A 21189-nucleotide genomic window follows, 5' to 3' on the forward strand; every position below is an offset into this window, starting at 1 on the left:
ACAAACACCAAGTGCCCAATAAATGTTTGTTCAATTTGAAACTTAAGGGAAATTATTAAATTGATTAAACTATTGTTAAATTAAGGAAGATGGGGTACTGGAGATGAGTAAAACTGTACTTAATTTTCACATTTAAATGGTCCCTCCTAACTTTCATTTGTGTAGAGGGCAAAGCAGACACAGAGGGCAAACTCATTCCTCCAAATTACCATACATGTTAAGAGAATTTTCTCTGAACAATCTTATCTCTCATCCTTATAGAATTAATTATGCCTCAAATATTTAAAAAAGGAAATTAAGACTTTAAATAAGAATTTTATTAACATAAGGACAATACCATCTGGAAGAAGTTTTTAATTACCCAGTTATAGAAATATCTTGCATTCAATTCTGCAAGGATATGCTGGCTGAGTTATTTACTAACAATGCACAAATTCTAGTAGAACCTGTGTTTTATGTTTCTAAGTACTTCATTAAATAACAGTAGGTTTAACTTAAAAAATTTAAACCATTTTACATAAAGCAAAAAAGAGGTTAAAATATGACAAGTTATTTTCTTTTGTTGACTTCGGCTGACAATCAGAAGAGCATAGTTCAGTACCTGATTATTTGATACTGATAGTCTCAGGGGAGAAAGCTTTCTTTGTTTAGTTTCTGGGCTCTTCATTTTGTTGGTTGTTCCTTCACAATCCAGAGTAATATTCTGATTTTGTGTATCTTTTTCTTTTGAAATATCCTTTTCTTTTTTTCCTTTTTTCCTTCTGGTCTCATAACCGCTATTGATGTTTTCCGTGGATTCAGAACTACGTTTTAGAACAGGGCACTCTGGATTTTCTTTGAGGCATGCGCAGTCCACCTTGTACTTACTGGAAAGATAACCGGTTAAATATTTATTCAGGATGCAAACTTTAAAATCTTCTTATCCATTTTAAGCTGCAACTCTGTAAATTCTATGCTACTACTATTTATGAGCAATCCTTTTCACTAATTTGCATTCCTATGGTAACTATCACAAAAGAGATTTTATTTCCTCACTTAAAAAACATAATCATTTGAAGTTGATTTCTGACCAGAGATTGGGCCTTCAATCAAAAGGATAACCAGTTATGGTTTAGAGAAGCAACTCAAATTAAAACTGAGCCTTTTTAAGTAAAATGATACTGTGGCTTACATTAAGGCAAAAACGGTATTTACTTCAGTGGTCCCAAACCCTAACTAGTTTGTATTTTACTTTAAGGAATGACTTCAATAACCAAGTGTCTTTGAAAAAAGGTAAAGTTATGCTTCTTTTTGCCCCTCCTTACATGTTCTCTCTTTCAAATGGAAGCTTGAAAAATAATTACACTCTCATCTTCACTGCAGTGATATATATTACTCCCACCATACAGACAAGATTAATGGGCAGAGAGGGGCAGCATTTTGTCCAACGTCACATGCTATCTAAATGGTTGGGACAGTATTCAGATACAGGTTTAGGGGAGTCCAAAGCTCACACTTTTCATCTCTTCAATATTTCTTAACTCTGCCCTCCATATCTCTACCACCAACGTTCAATTTCTCTCTAGGATACAGGCAGCATGCCAAAATCGGAGTTAAACAGTAGAAGCCTCCCACTTTACATGTTTTAATTAGTTCAGTGTTTGTTCACAATAAAAAAGTTTCTAATACTCCTACTTGCTCACTTTCAAGACTAGTATAAGTCAAACTTGCTAAATCTGTGAATCAGGGATAGAACTCAAAAATTTATGATCTACTCCCCCATCTCCCCAAATCAGGTATTGCTAGAAACTAGGTTGAAACTTTCTAGATGTTTTGATTTCAGGATAATAGAACTCCAAATAATGATGGCCAATAGCTCATGTTTACCAAGCACTTATTTTGTGCCAGGAATTGTTTTAAACACTTTACATATCTTTTTTTTTTTTTTTTTTGAGAATGTGTGCATACACAGGAGCTCGAGTGGGGAAGGGGCAGAGGTGGGGGGGAGGGAAAGAATGAGAGACAGGGAGAGAGAGAATCTTAAGCAGGCTTCACACCCAGTGCAGAGCCAGACCTGGGGCTCAATCTCATGACCCTGAGATCAAGACCTGAGCTGAAATCAAGAATCAGATGCTCAACCATTTGAGCCACCCAGGCATCCCTGAACACTTTACATATCTTAAACTCACTGAATTTTCAAAACATTCCTGTTTGGTGAGTATTATTATTCTCATATTACTTGTGCTGTAACAAAGCACAAAGGGATAAGAAGGTTATATAGCTAATAATAAGCAACCAAGCTAGGATTTGAAACCAGATTATAAAAAGCTTATATTCTTAACCACTTATGGGATACAGTCTTTCAAAGCAATGAGCAAAGAGCCATTATGCTAAATTTTCCACCTTCTGGGGGGAGAAAGGGCTAACAAGGAAATGCTGAAGTTATAATAAATCTGACTCCCAACAATTAAGTAGAGATGCACAGGGCAGGAAGAGGAATTTCACTGACAGAAAACATAATGGATATTTAAAACTTAGGCATTTAAATAGGTTACCATAGAAAAATTTAAAGATAAAATACAGAATAGGAGGAAATGAACTGAAATGCTTATAACCGAATACACTACAAGATACAAAAGGAACCATCCCCCATTCCCCCAAAAATCAGTATGAAAAAGACTGCCCAGGAGCAAAATGGAAGATGATTAACCAATTCATCAGAGAGGAAACCCAAATGATAAATTAATATATAAAAAGATCCTTGGGTCAAAAAATAACCAAAGAAAATGGTAATTAAAAATATAAAAAGATACCATTTCACATGGATTAGCATCAATTTTTAAAGTCATAACGAGATGGAGCAAGGAAGTAAAGCTGCAAGAATAGAAACTGGTCATTATCCATATCTTGGTTATTGTAAAACTGCAATAAACATAGGGGTGCACATATCTTTTAGAATTAGTGTTTTCTAATATAACATTATATGTCAATTATACTCAAATTAAAAATTAACCTATGTCTGGTGAAAACTGAGGCTGTGCACACTCTACAACCCAGCAAGTACACCCCTAATTCCGTACCACAGAGAGAACATGTACCCACAAAGACATGTTCAAAAAGCCACAGGAGCACTTTTGGTAAATCTAAAGGTCCACCAATAGTGGAATGGATAAATGCCATCAACAGTGAAAATAAATGAACTAGAGCCACACCTAACAACAGAACTAAATATCAAAGTAACGAATGAGAGAAGATGAATGCAAAATGATACAGATTATAATTTTGTATTATATTTGTATTATATTTGTATAATTTTGTATTATGTATAAATATATAAAATTTAAATGGACGCTTTTATAGTCAGAATTAACTTTAACTTTCTTCCCTAGTGTTTCAGAACAGCAGTTCTCAGAACTTCCTTACAGTACTCCAACAAACACTTTTACTGCAAGAAAACTTGGCACAATTTCTGTTGCTTTTGTTTTTTGTTTTTTAAGTTTATTTGTTTTGAGAGAGAAAGAGGAAGTCCCAAGCACGCTCAGCACTGTCAGCGCAGAGCCCAACACGGGGCTCACTCTCAAGAACAGAACCGTGAGATCATGACCTGAGCCCAAATCAAGAGTTGGATGCTTAACTGTTAGAGCCACCCATGTACCCTGAATTTCTTTGTTTTGAGGGGCAAAACGTTCAATTACCCATTCACACTGATCAGCCAAATTAATTATATCACTAACATTGTACCCCCTAAAATACCAGAAAGAGAAAATTCTCACATAAACAAGGTCAGTGTTGTATGGCTGAATTAGGGCTATGATTTTTTAATTGCCTCATGATAAATACAAATGAAAAGCTATGAAAGTAATGCAAATACATAAATTTTTAGGAGGACATTAAGGAACTACTGCAAAACAGATTAACATATACATAGACTTGAACTTACCAATTCCCATAGTCAAAATCAAAGGCAATAGTAATTTCAGTTCCTTTTGGAATAGTCTGTATAGAATAAATGTAAAGATGTATGGTTCCATCTTCAATTTCATGCCTCACCTGTTAGTTAAAAAATAATTTTATATTTTTATGAACTTTTTCTACCTTTAGAAGTATCCCATCCTGCAATTTTGAAAAATTTTCAAAGTAATTCCTAAGTACAACATGGAAAATATGCAGTTCAAGACTTGTAACTATAAATCGGTGGTTTTCAACTGGACGGAAGCATAGTGATGCAAACTCTACGGCCCACCATGTAGCATTAAAAAGCAAATACTAAAAAAAGAAGAAAAAACATGACACTTCATCAATTCTACAATGCCTATTTTTTTTTACCCCTGAGTATCTCTGAAATTGGGAGTTTTGTAAATGATGACACCCTCGATTTGATGAAATACAATAATCAGTAATGGAACAGTTAACACCACACTGTTCTAGGTACTTCATATGTATTTACTCCATTGAGTCCTCATAACCACTTTTTATAGAACACAGACCAGGTTACAAAGCTAGTAAGTCAAAAAGAAGACATGAATCTATTAAGTCTGGCTTCAAAACCTAAACTCAACTATAATAGCTATAAATTAAAAATGTTTATTTTGGCATGTAAAAAAAACCCGGAAACATGCTCCAAAATTTATGCTCCAAATTAAAACACAGTTTTATTAAAAATTTTGTAGTAGCACATATAAAATCTACTTTAGCTTTCAGTTTTGTCATCTACCTTGATCCAATCAGATCTTATATTTGACCCATAAGTAGAGCTTCAGAAATAAACAAAAATCTAATATTTCTTCTTACAAAGAACATCACAATTTCTTCAGTGTGCAAAGCAATTTTTAAGACCTCACAGCCCATTACCACCTAATTTTTTGCAATGAAAACACGCTGAGGAATATAAAACGCATCAATGGTTAAAAAGTTTAGGCTACCAGACTTGTGTTTAATACTCAATTCCATGCATCCCCTGAAACCCTTGCCTCCTGAAAAGATTTTTAGAAGCTTACCTCTGCATTGGGTGTACAAGAACGCCTAATGAACCGAGCCTCATTCCCAAAAGTCCTTGCATCAACACACATTTCTAGCCCGTGAAATTTAGAATAAAATAAAACAAAAGGATATGGTCTACAAAGAAAGAAATGCATTATAAACCATTAACATGTTAAGAAACTTCTAAAAGATTCAAAGTAAATAGTGAAGCCAAGACTTGAACATAGGCAGTCTAATACCAGAACCCATTCGTTAAGGGCTAGTTCATGCTAATGAGATTTTTACCTGCTCCAGTAACCTTACCTAAGTTAAAGGTAATTAATTGAAGGTAGAAATTCAAATTTATGAGATAAAAAGGGAGTGACTACTGCCTTTACAGGAGAATTCATAATTGGATACCTTTAAAATCCTAATCGCCTAGTACATTTAAGTTTTGATTTCTAGCACTGTTTCAGATCAAATTTGCTATGTACAAGATTTGTATATCTTTCAAATCTTAAAAATTCAAGTTATAAACAACAAATACTTTTAATAACCATATAGACTTATCTCCCTAAAGATACAAACATATTTCCTGACCTCCGGGAAGCAAGGGGTCATATCAAATGCCCCCAAAAAATATATAGAAGAGGGCTCCAGTGCCATTCTAGAACCAAGAAAGGAGGAGGTGAAAGTGGTAGCAATAATGTAAGACCAAATCCAACATCTGTTATAAAGAGGAAGGGGTTTTGCCTGTGATCACCAATGGTGTTTTCAGGTTCTAGCAATTATGTTATAAGGAACTAGGTAAGGTCCTGGATGCAAAAGGGCTTCACTCCTTATAATCTTATGTAATCATAGTTTTAAATTAACGTCCACCTATATACTGCTGTTTATCTTTGAAGTAAACTGTTGTAAAAATGTCAGTAAGAGAGATGGGTAAGAGACAGAAATACATCTGCTTTTTGTCATATTTTACTATAGTTCAAAAGTTATCATTAGTCACTGTTCAACTGTACCACAGTTTTAAAAGTATTAAAATGATAACTTAGAAAAACAAAAGGCTTATGAACACACAGCATCTTGGCAAACAGCCAAAAAATCAATACTTAACAACAGGTAACTAGTAAAATAAATGAATATACCTCTTAAAGAAATATCCATTTGCTTCAAACTGTTCTCTTAGCATAAACTTCCCTCTGTACTCAATGATAAGTGCATCAGGAGGCAAATCTTTTGCGGATTTCAGAATTTTCTTATTTTTTTGTATATGGCTCTAAAATAAGAGAAATGTTCAGATTAGTTAAACCTAACTGCTTTCAGTCTAACCAGTTAAGATATACATTAGAAAAAGGTCTTTGTTTCATAATTTTTAGGCAAATGATATATTTACCTCTACAGGAGGTTTGAAGAGCAAATTGTTGGTATTCAAATCTGATTTATTTATCTCTTTTTTGTCATTTCCATTGCCTAATCTCAGAGCTATTCTTTGTGCCTCCCTCTGAACACCCTCACTATATTGGTTACTATTTGCCTCTTCGTATCGATCCATCCACGCTTTGATTTTTGTCTCCCATCCAAAATTTGAACCATCAGATGAAGGATCAATCTCTGGAGCTGAACCCTAAAATCATAGCAAACTAAGCATTAATATCTGGACTTCTAAGTATTTACACACACACACACACACACAGTAATCTATATAAAAGAACATAACACAAAGTAGCAATAATGTTAGGCTTTCTAAGTTGGTCCTAGGAAAAAACAGACCATAAATGATCAGCATACTACATTTTTATACTGCACGCCAGATAAAGAGTTAGAAAACTAAAGAGGCCAAGTTATGTTGAACAGCATAAATTCAAGCTTCACTGACACCACTGTAGCCAAATTAAGGCCACTGACAAAACTGCAAACACCCAAAACTTCGGAGTTATTGTCAACTAATGATTCAAAAAAAGATAGCATATGAAAATGTTTTTATTTTACAGACTGCCAGTATCTACTTTATACTCAGTTCTGATAGAATGCAATTTTAACATGTTTTATTAAAAAACACACTTTGACATCTTAATTTAGTATAATTCCAAGATCTATAATTGTCCACATGATAAATATGACATGAGAACAAAATGTCTAATAGGATGTGAAATGACCCAAAATGGTCCATAGCCTAAATTCAAGGATCATAATGACAGCAAGGACTTATAAACTTAAATGCTTGCTCTTCATCCATACCTCCTATTAAAAACCTGTAAGATAAGAACGCTAAGTGCCAAGTACAAAAAGTTACAGCCTCTCTCAATCTGTTACAGAACAAACAAGGAACACTTTTCTCGCTGGAATGCAATTTACAGATAGGCACAATGACCACACATTTTAAAAATGTATTAAAATGTGGACACCCACAACAATTCTTATTTGCAATCTTAGGATGAAAATCAAGTAATGCAGATAACAAAAACATGTTTCATTAGCATAATTCAGGTTTATAATTCGTTTTAACACATGACATTTCAATTTGTTGTAAATGCTATTTACCAATTTCTACAACACTGAATACCCTGGTGAGAAAACAGATTATTTCTATATGTATAACCTAACTAAAATTTGAAAATCACATATAGAATTCATAAAGATCCTTATATATCCTGTTAGACATGTATACATGTACAGTAACACTAAAATTTACCATCTGTCCACCTGCCATATAATTTTTATTACAAAAAGTATCATTCTTTTCTACAATGAAACAAACTGTAGTAAGTTGTTCAACTACTTGATAGGAGTAGGTTTATTTGTATTAACTGGTATTTTCTGTACTTACATATTCCACATTATAATGACCATGAGATAATAAATTTTTATACAAATATGAAATACTACATATTAAGGCTTTCCTCAGCTTTATTAAAGAAATCCATTTTCAAAAATTTGTCTTTCTTTTCTGTCCTCCTCTACCCAAGCCCTCTACTGATCTGGTATATATTTGATAGTTCTTCCATATCTCTTTAACCTATAAATACTATTGAATTACTAACTGAAACTGTTACAATCTTAAAGAGGTATCTTTTAGTTAAGGGAAAGATATCTTTAAAGATGCACAAAGCATTTTTAAAATTTTACTTCCTCATCTCTTTACAAAATAAATGAAAATATTTCACCTAAGTAAACTATTCCTTCTTCATTAAACTTACTATTGGAATGATTGGATAAATAAGGAAGAAAGGAAAACTTTAGAGTATCAACAGTTTCCACCAGCTTAATCCAAAACCTTTTTCAGATTGTATTGTGTCAGATAATGTCCCATAAATCCAAGTTTAATATATAGTAAGTATATAATCCCCAACTTTAACATATAAAGAACATTTTATGAAACTGGGCTTGCTGTGTGTTGAGTGACACCACATATTTTCTTGAGAAAGAACTACAAACGTATGCAGTAATCATCACTGGACAGCTGTTTAATTATTTGTTTTCCAAGAATGTGAAATAATGAATAATTGTTATGCACAAAAGATACACTGTAACATGCTTCCCACGTACTATTTTAATATCTGACAACTTAAGAAACCCATTAGCCTTTAACCACACAGCCTAGAAAGCTGTAGTAAGTCTATACAGCTGACCTCTGTGATCCAATACCTATCTTTTAGCAGGAGGCAGAGCTGAGGAGCCTTGCCTCTCTCAGAAATCAGGGCATCTACAAAATTGAGGATATAGGCTAATTCAAGGTACAAGTGACTACTTTGTATACCTCCATGGTGATTTTATAGTATTTTATAACAACTGACTTGACTAAATCACTAGAACCCCAACTATGCAAAAAAAAAAAAAGAGAAAAAGAAAAATTTCAAATTCTAAATGTGATTTTGCATTCATATATCCACTATACAAAGTGGTATGGAGATATGGAATGCAATAATCTACTGAAATTCAGATTATCCAAAATTTTGATAATAGGAATTACTTATATACCTCCTTTTACTTAATGATTTAACATTGTTAATAAACTCCAAGAGAGGCATAGCAATCTAATTAGGATTCTCTACGGTGTCACTTTTGGTAAAGATAATAAGCAATGAGATGATACGCAATGAAGAGAACATAAAGTAAAGGTTTTGGACAAGCAACCACTTAGTAAGCTCCTGAAAAACTGATAGTTGGAACAAGGACTTAAATTTAATGTATTTAAAAAAAAAAATTAATGTATTTACCTTAACTCTTAAAAATTTTTTTTTTAATGTTTATTTATTTTGAGAGAGAGAGAGAGAGAGAAAGCAGGGAGGTACAGAGAGAGAGAGAGAGAAGGAGGGAGAAAGAATCCCAAGTAGGCTCCATGCTTAGCACAGAGCTCCACACAGGGCTCAATCTCATGACTGTGAGATCATGACCCGAGCCAAAATCAAGAGTCAGATGCTTAACTGAGCCACCCAGGTGCCCCTGTTTACCTTAACTCTTGATGACTTCCGAGATCCTTCACGAAAGGCCTAAAATAACATGAAATTTGAGTTAGTTTTCTTTTCTTTTAAACTGGATATAATCAATCAGTTCAGTAAAGCATTTTATTGAAGTCTCATAATAATAAAAAACTTGGCAAATATAGCCAGAACCGGGTGAATGTTTAAGTAAGGAAAGTCACCTACTAGCATACTATTTTACTATTAAAAATAGAATGCAGACTTTGTATATCTAAAACCAAAGTAACAATGTATGTCAACGATAGTCAAATTAACAACAACAATAACAACAAAAACCATAATGCAGGCTATGTAAGAACAAGAGAATATGTATATGATACTGCTAGAAAAAATCTCAAATTTTTTGTGTGCTCAATTATTACAACCATGGGAAAATATCTGATTAAAATTGGAAGGGTATTAACAATATTACAGTAATTTTATTTAAGTCATGATACAAGTCTGGGGAGTGATAAAGTTATTTACTTTAATTCTCGTAGTCAACTAGTAAGTGATATTTGAGCACAGAGGAGCATTTGAGTAATAAGCACTGTGGCAAATAGAGTTGTATTTATTTAATAAATAATTTAGTGACAGCCCACTACTCTGCCAGGTCCCAAAGTGGTATCTAACATTTAATTCCTATCTTCCTCACCACTTCACCCAAAAAGTCTCCAGGGAGACTAACAAACATAAACCTAGAGTAAGCAACATAGACCCAAATATATGTGTTAAGTTTGTTGTGTAGACTATATGTTGGAAGTCAGCAAGATTTACTAACAGCAAAAACAAGGCAGTGAAACGTCACATAAAACATGGGCAAAGAGCTAGGTGGACTTTGGAGAAGGAATGTACCCAGACAGATGAACAACTGAAAGGAATACAATCCTGGTACTAAAGAAACATGAAAGAGACACCTGGCTGGCTCAGTCGGTGGAGCATGCAACTCTTGATCTCGGGGTTGTGGGTTTGAGCCCCACACTGAGTATAGAGATTACTTAAAAAAAAAAAAAAAAAAAAAAAAAAAAAAAAAATCTGGAGTGCCTGGGTGGCTCAGTCAGTTAAGCAAGCATCTAACTCCAGCTCAGGTCAAGATCTCACGGTTCGTGGGTTTGAGCCCAACGTCAGGCTCTGTGCTGACAGCTCAGAGCCTGGAATCTGTTTCGGATTCTGTGTCTCCCTCTCTCTCTGCCCCTCCCCTGCTCACGCTTTCTGTCTCAAAAATAAACAAATAAAATAAAAATAAAAATAAAATAAAAACTGTCCTCTACCCAGAACATCTATTGTAACCTCCTTTCAAACTTTTTAACAATTAGCCATAACAATAGGCTGAAAAAAAAAAAAAAGGCAGAACTGTATATATTCTTTTGTTTTATATATATACTACATGTCACCCCTCAAATAATAGTAAAACCTTAACAGTGGGCAAGATCTAAGTGGGAAAACCATATCTTTTATACCCAGTTCCTTGATTTTTTTTTCTAATCCTTGTCAATTTTTACTAACAACATAAGAGAAAAATCTCTTTTTAAACACACAGCAATATTCTGAAAAAACTATGTCACACTCCAAGACCCAGAACTGATTCATTTTAAATAGGGACAAGTAATTCCCCCCAGAAAAAGTGCAAAATCTATGCTTTATTCAAAAAATAGATTTGTTAAACCAAATGACCTAAAACAAATATGCAAGGATACAATTTCCAAGTAACAATAAACAGGAAAGCCTAATTTGAAAGCATGATATGAAAAAGGTATGTCAATACCTATAATATGTGAATTCCTAAATTATAAAAGGCATTTAATAGACAATCTCTCTCTCTCTCTTTGTGTAAATTACAATCTGAAATAAGGGACATAACAATGAAAGAAGACAAAATGTTGTTACAAGTGCTATAATAAAAGGTTCAAGTGCCATAATGAGATGCAAAGAAAGATGATCATATTTTGATAGGAGAAAAGCAAGTTTCATGGAGGAAGCAGTACTTGAGAGTATAATAAGGGTTTAAAAGACAGAGATGAGAATATCCTAAATGGTGAAGAGAACAGCATAACCAAAGATGACACCTGGTGGGACACTTGGCAGGCTCAGTGGGTAGGGCATATGACTTTTGATCTCAGGGTCATGAGTTCAAACCCCATGTTGGATACAGAGCTTACTTTAAAAAAAATAAATAAACAAAAACCACCCAGAAAGTGCAGATAGAATTTGATTATAAGAATGGATAATACACAGGAAAAAGTGTAGCAGAACTGGAGAGGGACCTCATCTGTGAAGACTGCTACAGTCAAGCTTAAATGGTGGTGAAATGAGAAACTGAAAAGTCCCTGCTGCCTATTAAATAACCAAATAATATCTTGAAGAATTACTCAAGGAAAAAAAATGCTTTCTTTGGAAAAACCTGATTTTATATCTAGGAATAATTTCACTCTATAATAGCAATATAGTTCTCGTGAAAAGTATTTTTTTTTCCTTATAAGAGAAAAATCTTCAGGACCAATAATAATAAATTTAGTGAAAAAGTGGCTTAGAAATGGTTTTGTGCCATTAAATCCTTGGGATAATTCATCACATAAGACTTAAGTAAAAGAAGTCTACGTGATAAGAAATTCATTAAATATGGAGGTTTATTAAAATGATTACATACGATTCAGAGAAGAACAACTATAAACAATTATTCACAATTATCATATGCTCTTTTACCTTGTTCATAAGCTATTAAAAATTTAGGATTGTTATTTTTTGTCTAAAACAGCAATTTTTTTCTATTTTATTTTAGCTTTTGCCTTTCTATGACTAGTCTCATTAGTGATTTCAAATCAGTATGCCAACATTTATCTATTACGCTTCAATCTTTAAAACATATTAAAATTGTAAAATGAATTTTAAAAAACTTAGATTCTGCAACCTTTTCTAGCTACCATCCATTACTCACCTGCCTTTCCTGTAAAACTCAGTTCCCATAACTTCCTATCTACATATCTAAAAAAAGGAAAAACTTACTTTTTTACACTTTGAAATGTTTTGTTCTTTCTCCCCACTTTTTTTCCTTCTTTTATCATTAACCTTGGAAACTCTTGAAGCAGTTAAAGTAATCGATGTTGGGGTATGCTGAAATGCAGTATATAATTCCACAGGAACCTCATCACCACTCTCAGTTGCACTGGTATCACCATCTTCCAAGGCAAAATAAAAATTACTATACTTGTAATACTATCTTGAACAAAATGAAAAATCAAACAGCATTCTACAAGACAAGCTGCTGTATCTCCCATCATTCTGAAGAATGAACTTTTTTCTACTTCCTCAGTTCACTCATATAAGATACATTTAAATGCATACTACAAATACCTTTTCTCATACATTAAATTAGAAAGGATACAAAAGTCTGACAACACACTGAGGTAGTGTGACTATGGGAAAAGGGCATAAATAGCCAGTGGTAATTCAAAATTCAAAATTCAAAATTCAAAATTCCCTATGAATTCCCTATGAAGGGAAATTTAACCATATCTAACAAAATTCTACATATACTTACTCTTTCACCTAATAAACTTTTTTCTAGGTGTGTGTCCAAAGATAAAATGAACAAAAATACAAAAATACAAAAAAAAAAAACCACGAAAAAACTTGTCCGGGAGGGTTTCATTAACAGTACTATTTGTAGTAACAAAAATGAAACGAAACAAAACAAAAAACACTGGAAACAACCTAAATGTTCATCAAACAGTTCAGTAAACTATGATTATTCAAAACCAGTTGTACTGGTGTTGTCATAACGTAAGCCAAAATAAAAGTTGTAGCACAGTTATACTGCTAAAATCTATTCCTCAAAATGAAACGCTATTCCATATGATTAATGGATCACCATCTCTCTGAAAAACCAACATATTTTAATACTTCTTTAAAGCTGTTACCTTTGTACAAAAATGAGGATTTAAAATTTTTATTTTCCTCTAATTTCCACATTTTCTTTTTTTTTCTTTTTTCTTTTTTTTAATTTCCACATTTTCTAAAATAAGTACATTCTATAAAAAGACTACTTAAAATCTATACCTGAGATTGTAAGTTGTATGTACAACCAACATTGACTGGTAAGGTGTTTATATCCAACTGAAACATGCAGACCACTCATTTTCTCAATCACACTAATTTTAATTTAGCATAGATCCTCTTCACCCACCTGACATATTTTCCCTTTTCCGGCGCTGTAGTAGCACTGCCCTCTCTTTATCCAAACTCCTGCATTAAAATATTAACATGATTATTCATCAAACTTTCATAAATTTAGATATAAAGCAGACTGATTTTAAATGTGATAAACTTTACAATTTCTCTAATGTTCTTACTGAAAAACAAACAGTATAAAATATGTGTATTTTTTCCCTTGCTTTAGATTTGATCTAGCATAATTAGCAGTAGATGCCAGGTAAGTGACACTGTTGTGCTTTTAAGAAAATAACTTTTTACTTAGGAAGCTAGTACCTTTTTTTTTTTTTTCCAAATTGAATGTTTAAAGCAAAATGTCTGGGGGCACCTGGATGGCTCAGTCGGATAAGTGGACTTGGGCTCAAATTATGATCTCACAGTTTGTGAGTTCAAGCCTCGCATTGGGCTCTATACTGACAGCTCAGAGCCCAGAGCCTGCTTCGGATTCTGTGTCTCCCTCACTCTCTGCCCCTCCCCCACTCATGCTCAGTATCTCTCTCTCTCTCAAAAATAAACATCAAAAATTTAAAAATTTTAGAGCAAAAAGTCTGAAAAAAAAAAAAAAAAAAAAAAGAATGTTTACAGTAACCAAAATAAATTTCTTAAAAGCACACCACTGATTTAGGATCTATTTGCATTATTACCAGACTAAAATTATTTCCACTTTTGAAATAATAATAAACACTGAACTTTTAACAATTAAAAATACACTAGAGGGGAGGTGGGTGTGGGGGGATGGATTAAATAGGGGATGGGGACTAAAAAGTGCACTTGTGATGAGCACTGGGTGTTGTATGGACATGTTAAATACATAATATATCTGAAATGAACAGAACACTGGATCTTAACTGGAATTTAAATAAAAACTTAAAGAAAAAAGTAAAATATTTCATTAACTGCCCACACATGAACTACATCATCCATAGTAACTGTTTTATATTTCCCACCAACATTTTCACTGTTGAAACCTATTAGCCTATAGGTCAAATAAGACTAGATTATTTTTCTTAGATGAGAGAATAAGGGCTCTAGACTAAAATATCTACAATTCAGTAACAGACTTGTCTTAATGTCTACTAGGACATATAACTATAACTAACATTACTGATTATCACAGAATAATAAGTAGGTATCACTCAATAAACTACCCTCCCTAATGACCAGTTTTAAACCAGTTCTTAACTGAATTTATCAAAAGATATTTACCCCAGCAAAAACTATCTGGCAAAAGGCTAGTAACTATCATAAAGTAAAACAAAATCACATAGTAAAACCTCACTCATAAAAAAGCAATGCAAAGTGTAACATTCAGATTACCATTTTGAATCTAGTTAAACTGGGAAAAATCCAAGTCTGTCAGACACTATTGTAAGCCCTGGGGAAACAGGCATGCTTATCCATCACTGGTAGGAATTCAAAACTGTACAGCTCGTATTGGAGAATTCAGCAATATCTGACAAAAATTTTATGCATATATTATACATTTACCCTTTTACTGAACACGCCTACTTCTATTTGCAATTACAAAAGACTGGAAACAATGTCCACTCTAATGGGACTGGTTGAATAAACTATTCCATGAAAAAGATGAAGCACCTTGAAGCAACAGAAAAAAATGAGCCAATTTCTATATACTTCTATGAAGTGATCTTTAGCAGATATTTTTAAGAGAAAAAAGAAAATGTGGCAAAACTCTGTAATATACTATCGCTTACCTAAATAAGAAAGGAATACAAAGATGTATATACACACCTGTTTCTAATAAGGAAACAATGGAAAGAATAATCTATTTTTTATGTTACTCCAGGGATAGAAAGTTCAACTTATCTGAATATACTTTGTTTTAAAATTTAACCTCAAAATAATGGGACTACTTCTTACATAATCATGTAAGTATATAATTATAAAAACAAAGTATAAAAAGCAATCCTAAAAATAACTAGATTCCTCCTACATTTCTGGTAGGAATATAAAATGGTACAACTGCTCTGCAATATAGCTGGATAATTTTTTTAAAAAACTAAACACAACTACCATGTGACTGAGCAATTGCACTCTTGGGAATTTATCCCAAAGAAAATAAACTTACATTCATACCAAAACCTGTACACAGATGTTCATAGCAACTTTTCTGTAATAGCCAAAAAATGTCCTCCAACAAGTGAATGGTTAAATAAACTGTGATACATATATGTCATAGAACACTACATAGCAATAAGAAAGAATGAAATATCGGGGCACCTGGGTAGCTCAGTCGGTTAGGCGTCTAACTTCTGTTCAGGTCATGATCTCACAGTTTGTGAGTTCAAGACCCATATTGGACTGTCTGCTGTCAGAACAGAGCCCACTTGGGATCCTCTGTCCCCCTCTCTCTGCCCCTCCCCCACTCTCTCTCTCTCTCAAAATAAACAAGCATAGAAAGAAAGAAGGGAGGGAAGGGAGGGAAGGGAGGGAAGGGAGGGAAGGGAGGGAAGGGAGGAAGGGAGGAAGGGAGGAAGGAAGGAAGGAAGACTGATATATGCAAAAACTGGCTGGCTCTCCAGAGAATCATGCTGAGTAAAAAAAAGCCCACCCCAAGGTCACATACTGTATGATTCCATTTATATAACATTCTTGAAACGAGAAAATTATAGTCATGGAGTACAGATTATAGCAACAGAGTTGCCAAAGGCCAGGAATGGGGGAGATGGGAGAGGTGGAAAAGGTGGGAGGTGGATGCAGCTGAAAAAGCAATGTGATGGATACTGGCCATGGAAATGTTTTGTATCTAGACTAGACCAACTAAATATTCTAGCTATAATACTGCATTAATAGTTTTGCAACATGTTACCACTGGGGGGAACTGGGTAAAAGACACACAGAATCTTTATTATTTCCTAACTATTTATGTGACACTCTAACTCAAAATTAAAAGTTTAATTTTAAAAAATAAGGGGTACCTGGATGGCTCAGTCAGTGAAATGTCTGACTCTTGATTTTGGCTTAGGTCATGATCTTGCAATTCCTAAGTTTGAATCCCACGACTCTGTCAGCACAGAGCCTTGAGATTCTCTGTCTCCCTCTCCCTCTCTCTCTGCCCTTCCCCTGCAAGCTTGCTCTCTCTCTCTCTCTCTCTCAAAAATAAATATTAAAAAAAAATCAAAAATAAAAGAATCTCATCAACGTAAGTGTGTAAGTGTGCATCCAGCTGGTGTTTTAACCACACAGTGAAATTCTTTTAAGGGACTTTAAACACAACCATACGTTCCTTGTGGAACATATCTTAAGGGGAAAAAAAGTTCTAACCTGTTTTACATAGGGGTACCTGCTTGGCTCGGTCAGTAGAGCATGCGACTCTTCATCTCAGGGTCATGAGTCCAAGCCCTAAGTTGGGTGTAGAAATTACTTTAAAAATAAATAAATAGGGGCGCCTGGGCGGCTCAGTCAGTTGGGCGTCCGACTTCGGCTCAGGTCATGATCTCACAGTCTGTGAGTCTGAGCCCCGTGTCAGGCTCTGAGCTGACCGCTCAGAGCCTGGAGCCTGCTTCAGATTCTGTGTCTCCCTCTCTCTCTGCCCACCTCCTGCTCATGTTCTGTCCCTTTCTGTCTCAAAAATAAATAAAAACATTAAAAAAATTTTTTTAATAAATAAATAAAAATAAACCTTTACATAATCATATTGTTGGTACTAGTCGTTGGTATTGTTACTCTGAGATTCTTGCATTTTTCTATGAAATAAAGCAACTGAGTAAACTGGTAAAATTCTAATTATGTTACTGTCTGTTGTTGAGAACGAAGATCAAAGGAGATATAAACAGTATATAGAAAAGACTAGATGAAAACCTTGTATTCCTAAATTTAAACTGCAATTATCTGCATAAACTCATGTATTTTATCTTAAAAATAAACACACAAAACATATTTCCTAGCTTTGTCTACCAAAAAGACCTAGGAACAGTAACCATTCCAGTAGAAAGAGCATGCTAGCTCAGATTCTAGTCCTGAAAACCAATCCTCAGGGGCACAGAAGTATAATACAAGCTTGAGACATCTTATACCAGACAGCACGAACACTTATCAAGTACCACTAGGATACTGTCAAAAGGGCTCAAGAGTCAAGTTGTCAAGTTTCCACCGACGAAAACTAGACAAAATTTAAATATCAATACGAATAATAACTGCAGCAGACTGACATCCATTATGTTTAAATAGCTGAGTTCATAATGACACTTGCAGCCAAAAATTCACATATAACTTTTGACTTTCCAAAAAATTAAAACTATAAGCCTACGGATAACATAAACAGTTGATTAACACATATTTGGTATGCATACGTATTAGTGGATACATGTGTGCATATGTATTATGTATTAGTGAGCCACAGAAAAACATAATTAAGAAAGTCATAAAAAGGGGCATCTGGGTAACTTAGTCAGTTAAGCATCTAACTTTGGCTCAGGTTATGATCTCATGGTTCATGACTCTGAGCCCCACGTCAGGCTCTGTGCTGACAGTGCAGAGCCTGGAGCCTACTTCGGATTTCATGTCTCCCTCTCTCTCTGCCCCTTCCCCACTTGTGGTCTCTCTCTTTCTCTTTCTCTCTCAAAAGTAAACATTTTGAAAAAATAAAAAAACAAAGTCATAAAAAATTAACTTACAGTACTATATCAAAAAAACCCAAATATAAGTGGGCTTGCACAGATCATAACTACGCTGTTCAAGGGTCAACTATATACCTTAAAAGAACTAAACAGTTAATATGGGAAAGTTTGTTTCTATAGACATAGTTGAGCTAATAATTCATAAGCAATAAGATTAACATAGCATTGGGGCACTTAGGTGGCTCAGTCAGTTAAGCGTCTGACTTCGGCTCAGATCATGATCTCGCATTGAGTTCATGAGTTCGAGCCCTGCATCGGGCTCTGTGCTGACAGCTCAGAGCCTAGAGCCTGCTTTGGAGTCTTTTTCTCACTCTCTGTCGCTCCCCTACTCACACTCTTCCAAAAATTAAAAAAGCACTAAAAAAATATATATTAACATGGCCCTAACTTGCAACCCCTAATAAATTAATGGGTCTAAATAATGACTACCAATAGGTCCTATCGTAGAGACAACCAGATATGATGTGTCACCTGATGAAGCAGTCTATGAAATATTCTTACAATATTCTTACCAAAAAAAAAAAAAAAAAAAAAAAAAAAAAATTTGACCAGTGCCTAGGTGGCTAAGTCAGTTAAGCATCCAATTCTTGATTTCAGCTTAGGTCATGATCTCATGATTCATGGGTTCAAGCTCCACATGATAGGTTCAAAGCCCCACACTGTCAGCATGGAGCCTGTTTGGGATTCTCTCTTCTTCTCTCTCTGCCCCCTACCCCCAATCCCCTACCCCTGCTCATGCTCTTTCTGGGCGCTTGCTATCTCTCTCAAAATAAATAAACTTCAACAAAAACTGAACCTGTAATCTGATCACACACACATATTTACAGAAATACAAAGGACAGAGTAACTTGTTATATCATGATAATGCAATTAGCAAACAAATCGGGATAAACAATTCAGTTCCTTAAAGAAACACACTGCAAAGGAGAGGCCAAAGTTAGTGGAGTAATGAAAGGAGGTTTAGATGACTAGAGACTGAATAGATGTATATTAACCAATCAATATTCTAACAGCGACTGGATAATACATTTTGTTGCATATACAATAATGGTTTTGGTTTTTTTTTTAATTCTTTTACAAATTATACATATATTTAATAAATATACATAATTATATATGTATTTAAATGTGTATATATTTATACATGTATATGCATGTTTAAATACATATACATATATAGTAAAACCTTGGTTTGTGAGCATAATTCATTCTGGAAACATGCTTGTAATCCAGAGAACTTGTATATCAAAAGGAATTTCAAGAACCACTGGCTCAATTGTGATCATGTGACATACAACATCATGTACTACTCACATTGCAAGACATCACTAGTTTATCCAGTTAAAATTTATTAGAAATAAATGTTCACTTGTCTTGCACAACACTCACATAACAAGTTACTTGCAATCCAAGGTTTTAGTGTACTGTATACTGAAATACACAGAGATATATATGAATGAAATATATCTGGAATTTGCATTAAAATATGTGAAGGAGAAAAGAAACACATGACAGTATAAATGAAAAAGATTGTTGAAAATTGTTGAAGCAGGGTGATGGAATGATTGTATAGACCTACAAAATTCTTTATTAGCTAAGGAAATGTTCTTCTAGTAACTGTTGAACATAGTGCATTTCAGTGAAAAAAAAAATGCCGTCACTTAAAAGATGCGCTATTATTTTATGCATTATTGATAAAGTAAAAGAAAAATGCTACAAAGTAAACCATGACATATTATCAATGAAAACATTCTTCCTGATTTTAGAGATGTCAAAATACAAAAAAATAAAATAAAATAAATATGAAAATTAAAAGTATATCTTAGAATTGATGAAACATAGTAATCCATTAATTGTTTAATCCAGAATTCATACATAAACTTCTAATAACTAAAGATTATTTCAGTGTATTTACTGGCAATCTTATAAGTATGCACAACTTACCTAGGCTGACAACGTTCACATAAGTATGTATCAGGAATATGCTGCCTGTCAATCCCCATGCAGTCAATATGTTGCCAAACGCTTAAAAAAAAAAAAAAGCAAAATATAAAATGTTCATAGAATCATCCATAAATTAAGACCTGATATTCTATTTGACTATCACTTAGTAAGTGCCCACTTTGTGTTTAACACTGTAAAAGGTGCTGTGAGGAATTCACAGAAATATGTCCTTGGGGAGATAAAACTTTGAGATGCAAAGAGGACAAAATATAGATATATAGATATTTCTGAAGCAAATGTAACTTTAAAATGTGAAAGGTATACATTACAAATATTATCAAAAGTCACAAAGTGAAGATGTCCACACTCCTTGAAGTTAATGGGGAAAAGCACCCTGGAGAATGATGGACTTGAATAAAACCTCATTTGAGAGTTAGGAAGAAAAGATATCATCATAGCAGTTTTTTCTCAAGTAGACAGATATGACGAGCAATGGACAGAAGACAGTTAAACTATATGAAGGGGAATTTTCACTTTGAGAAATACAGAGGAGGTAGAATTGGGTTAGTATGGTACAGTCAGATTATATAGGAGTTGGAACATCAGGATGTGTGTAGATTTCCCCCAACTAGCAACATGTAAAACTAGATGTGTTTTGATGATATAAAGTGTTTGAATTCAAAGAAGAAAATGAAAGTAGAAAAAACAATTAAGAGGATTTTCCAACATTCCAAACTTGCATTAAAGGACAGAACTAGAATGTGGAAGGGAAGATATAAAGAATCCAAGATATATTCTATGAAGGTAGGGATTAAACCTATTCTGTCCTCAAATTATTCTTATGGAATACATGGACCAGCATGAGGCAACTTTTCAATTTATTACTATTATTGTATTTTGTTGCCAAGATTTTAATTGGTCCAGATATATATATATGTGTGCATGTACACACACACACACACACACACACACTACACACACACACCTGTTCCTAAAAA

At 33.9% G+C, this 21189-nt stretch overlaps 2 protein-coding genes across 12 annotated transcripts in view; one reads left to right on the forward strand and one right to left on the reverse strand.

Moving 5' to 3' along the window:
- The window catches only part of SRPK2 (SRSF protein kinase 2), a 312332-nt gene that overhangs the window by 277565 nt on the left and 13578 nt on the right, over nucleotides 1-21189 (forward strand). For 2 of the 5 annotated variants that reach the window (XR_006196478.1, XR_006196482.1), the window contains exon 18: nucleotides 1238-1272. The exons of the other annotated variants lie outside the window; for them this stretch is intronic. The gene's annotated coding sequence lies outside the window, so the exon portion shown is untranslated. The remainder of the gene's footprint in view (nucleotides 1-1237; nucleotides 1273-21189) is intronic. 5 annotated transcript variants of the gene reach the window in all.
- The window catches only part of KMT2E (lysine methyltransferase 2E (inactive)), a 99317-nt gene that overhangs the window by 20915 nt on the left and 57213 nt on the right, over nucleotides 1-21189 (reverse strand). For all 7 annotated transcript variants that reach the window (XM_042915661.1, XM_042915626.1, XM_042915644.1 and 4 more), the window contains 9 exons: nucleotides 20192-20272; nucleotides 13582-13640; nucleotides 12402-12574; nucleotides 9390-9428; nucleotides 6332-6562; nucleotides 6084-6214; nucleotides 4977-5094; nucleotides 3920-4029; nucleotides 602-866 (listed from right to left, as the gene is read on the reverse strand). In XM_042915661.1, coding sequence (XP_042771595.1) covers nucleotides 602-866; nucleotides 3920-4029; nucleotides 4977-5094; nucleotides 6084-6214; nucleotides 6332-6562; nucleotides 9390-9428; nucleotides 12402-12574; nucleotides 13582-13640; nucleotides 20192-20272 — 1207 coding nt within the window. The remainder of the gene's footprint in view (nucleotides 1-601; nucleotides 867-3919; nucleotides 4030-4976; nucleotides 5095-6083; nucleotides 6215-6331; nucleotides 6563-9389; nucleotides 9429-12401; nucleotides 12575-13581; nucleotides 13641-20191; nucleotides 20273-21189) is intronic.

Source organism: Panthera leo, chromosome A2 (genome assembly GCF_018350215.1).
Source record: "Panthera leo isolate Ple1 chromosome A2, P.leo_Ple1_pat1.1, whole genome shotgun sequence".
NCBI classification, from domain to species: Eukaryota; Metazoa; Chordata; class Mammalia; order Carnivora; family Felidae; genus Panthera; species Panthera leo.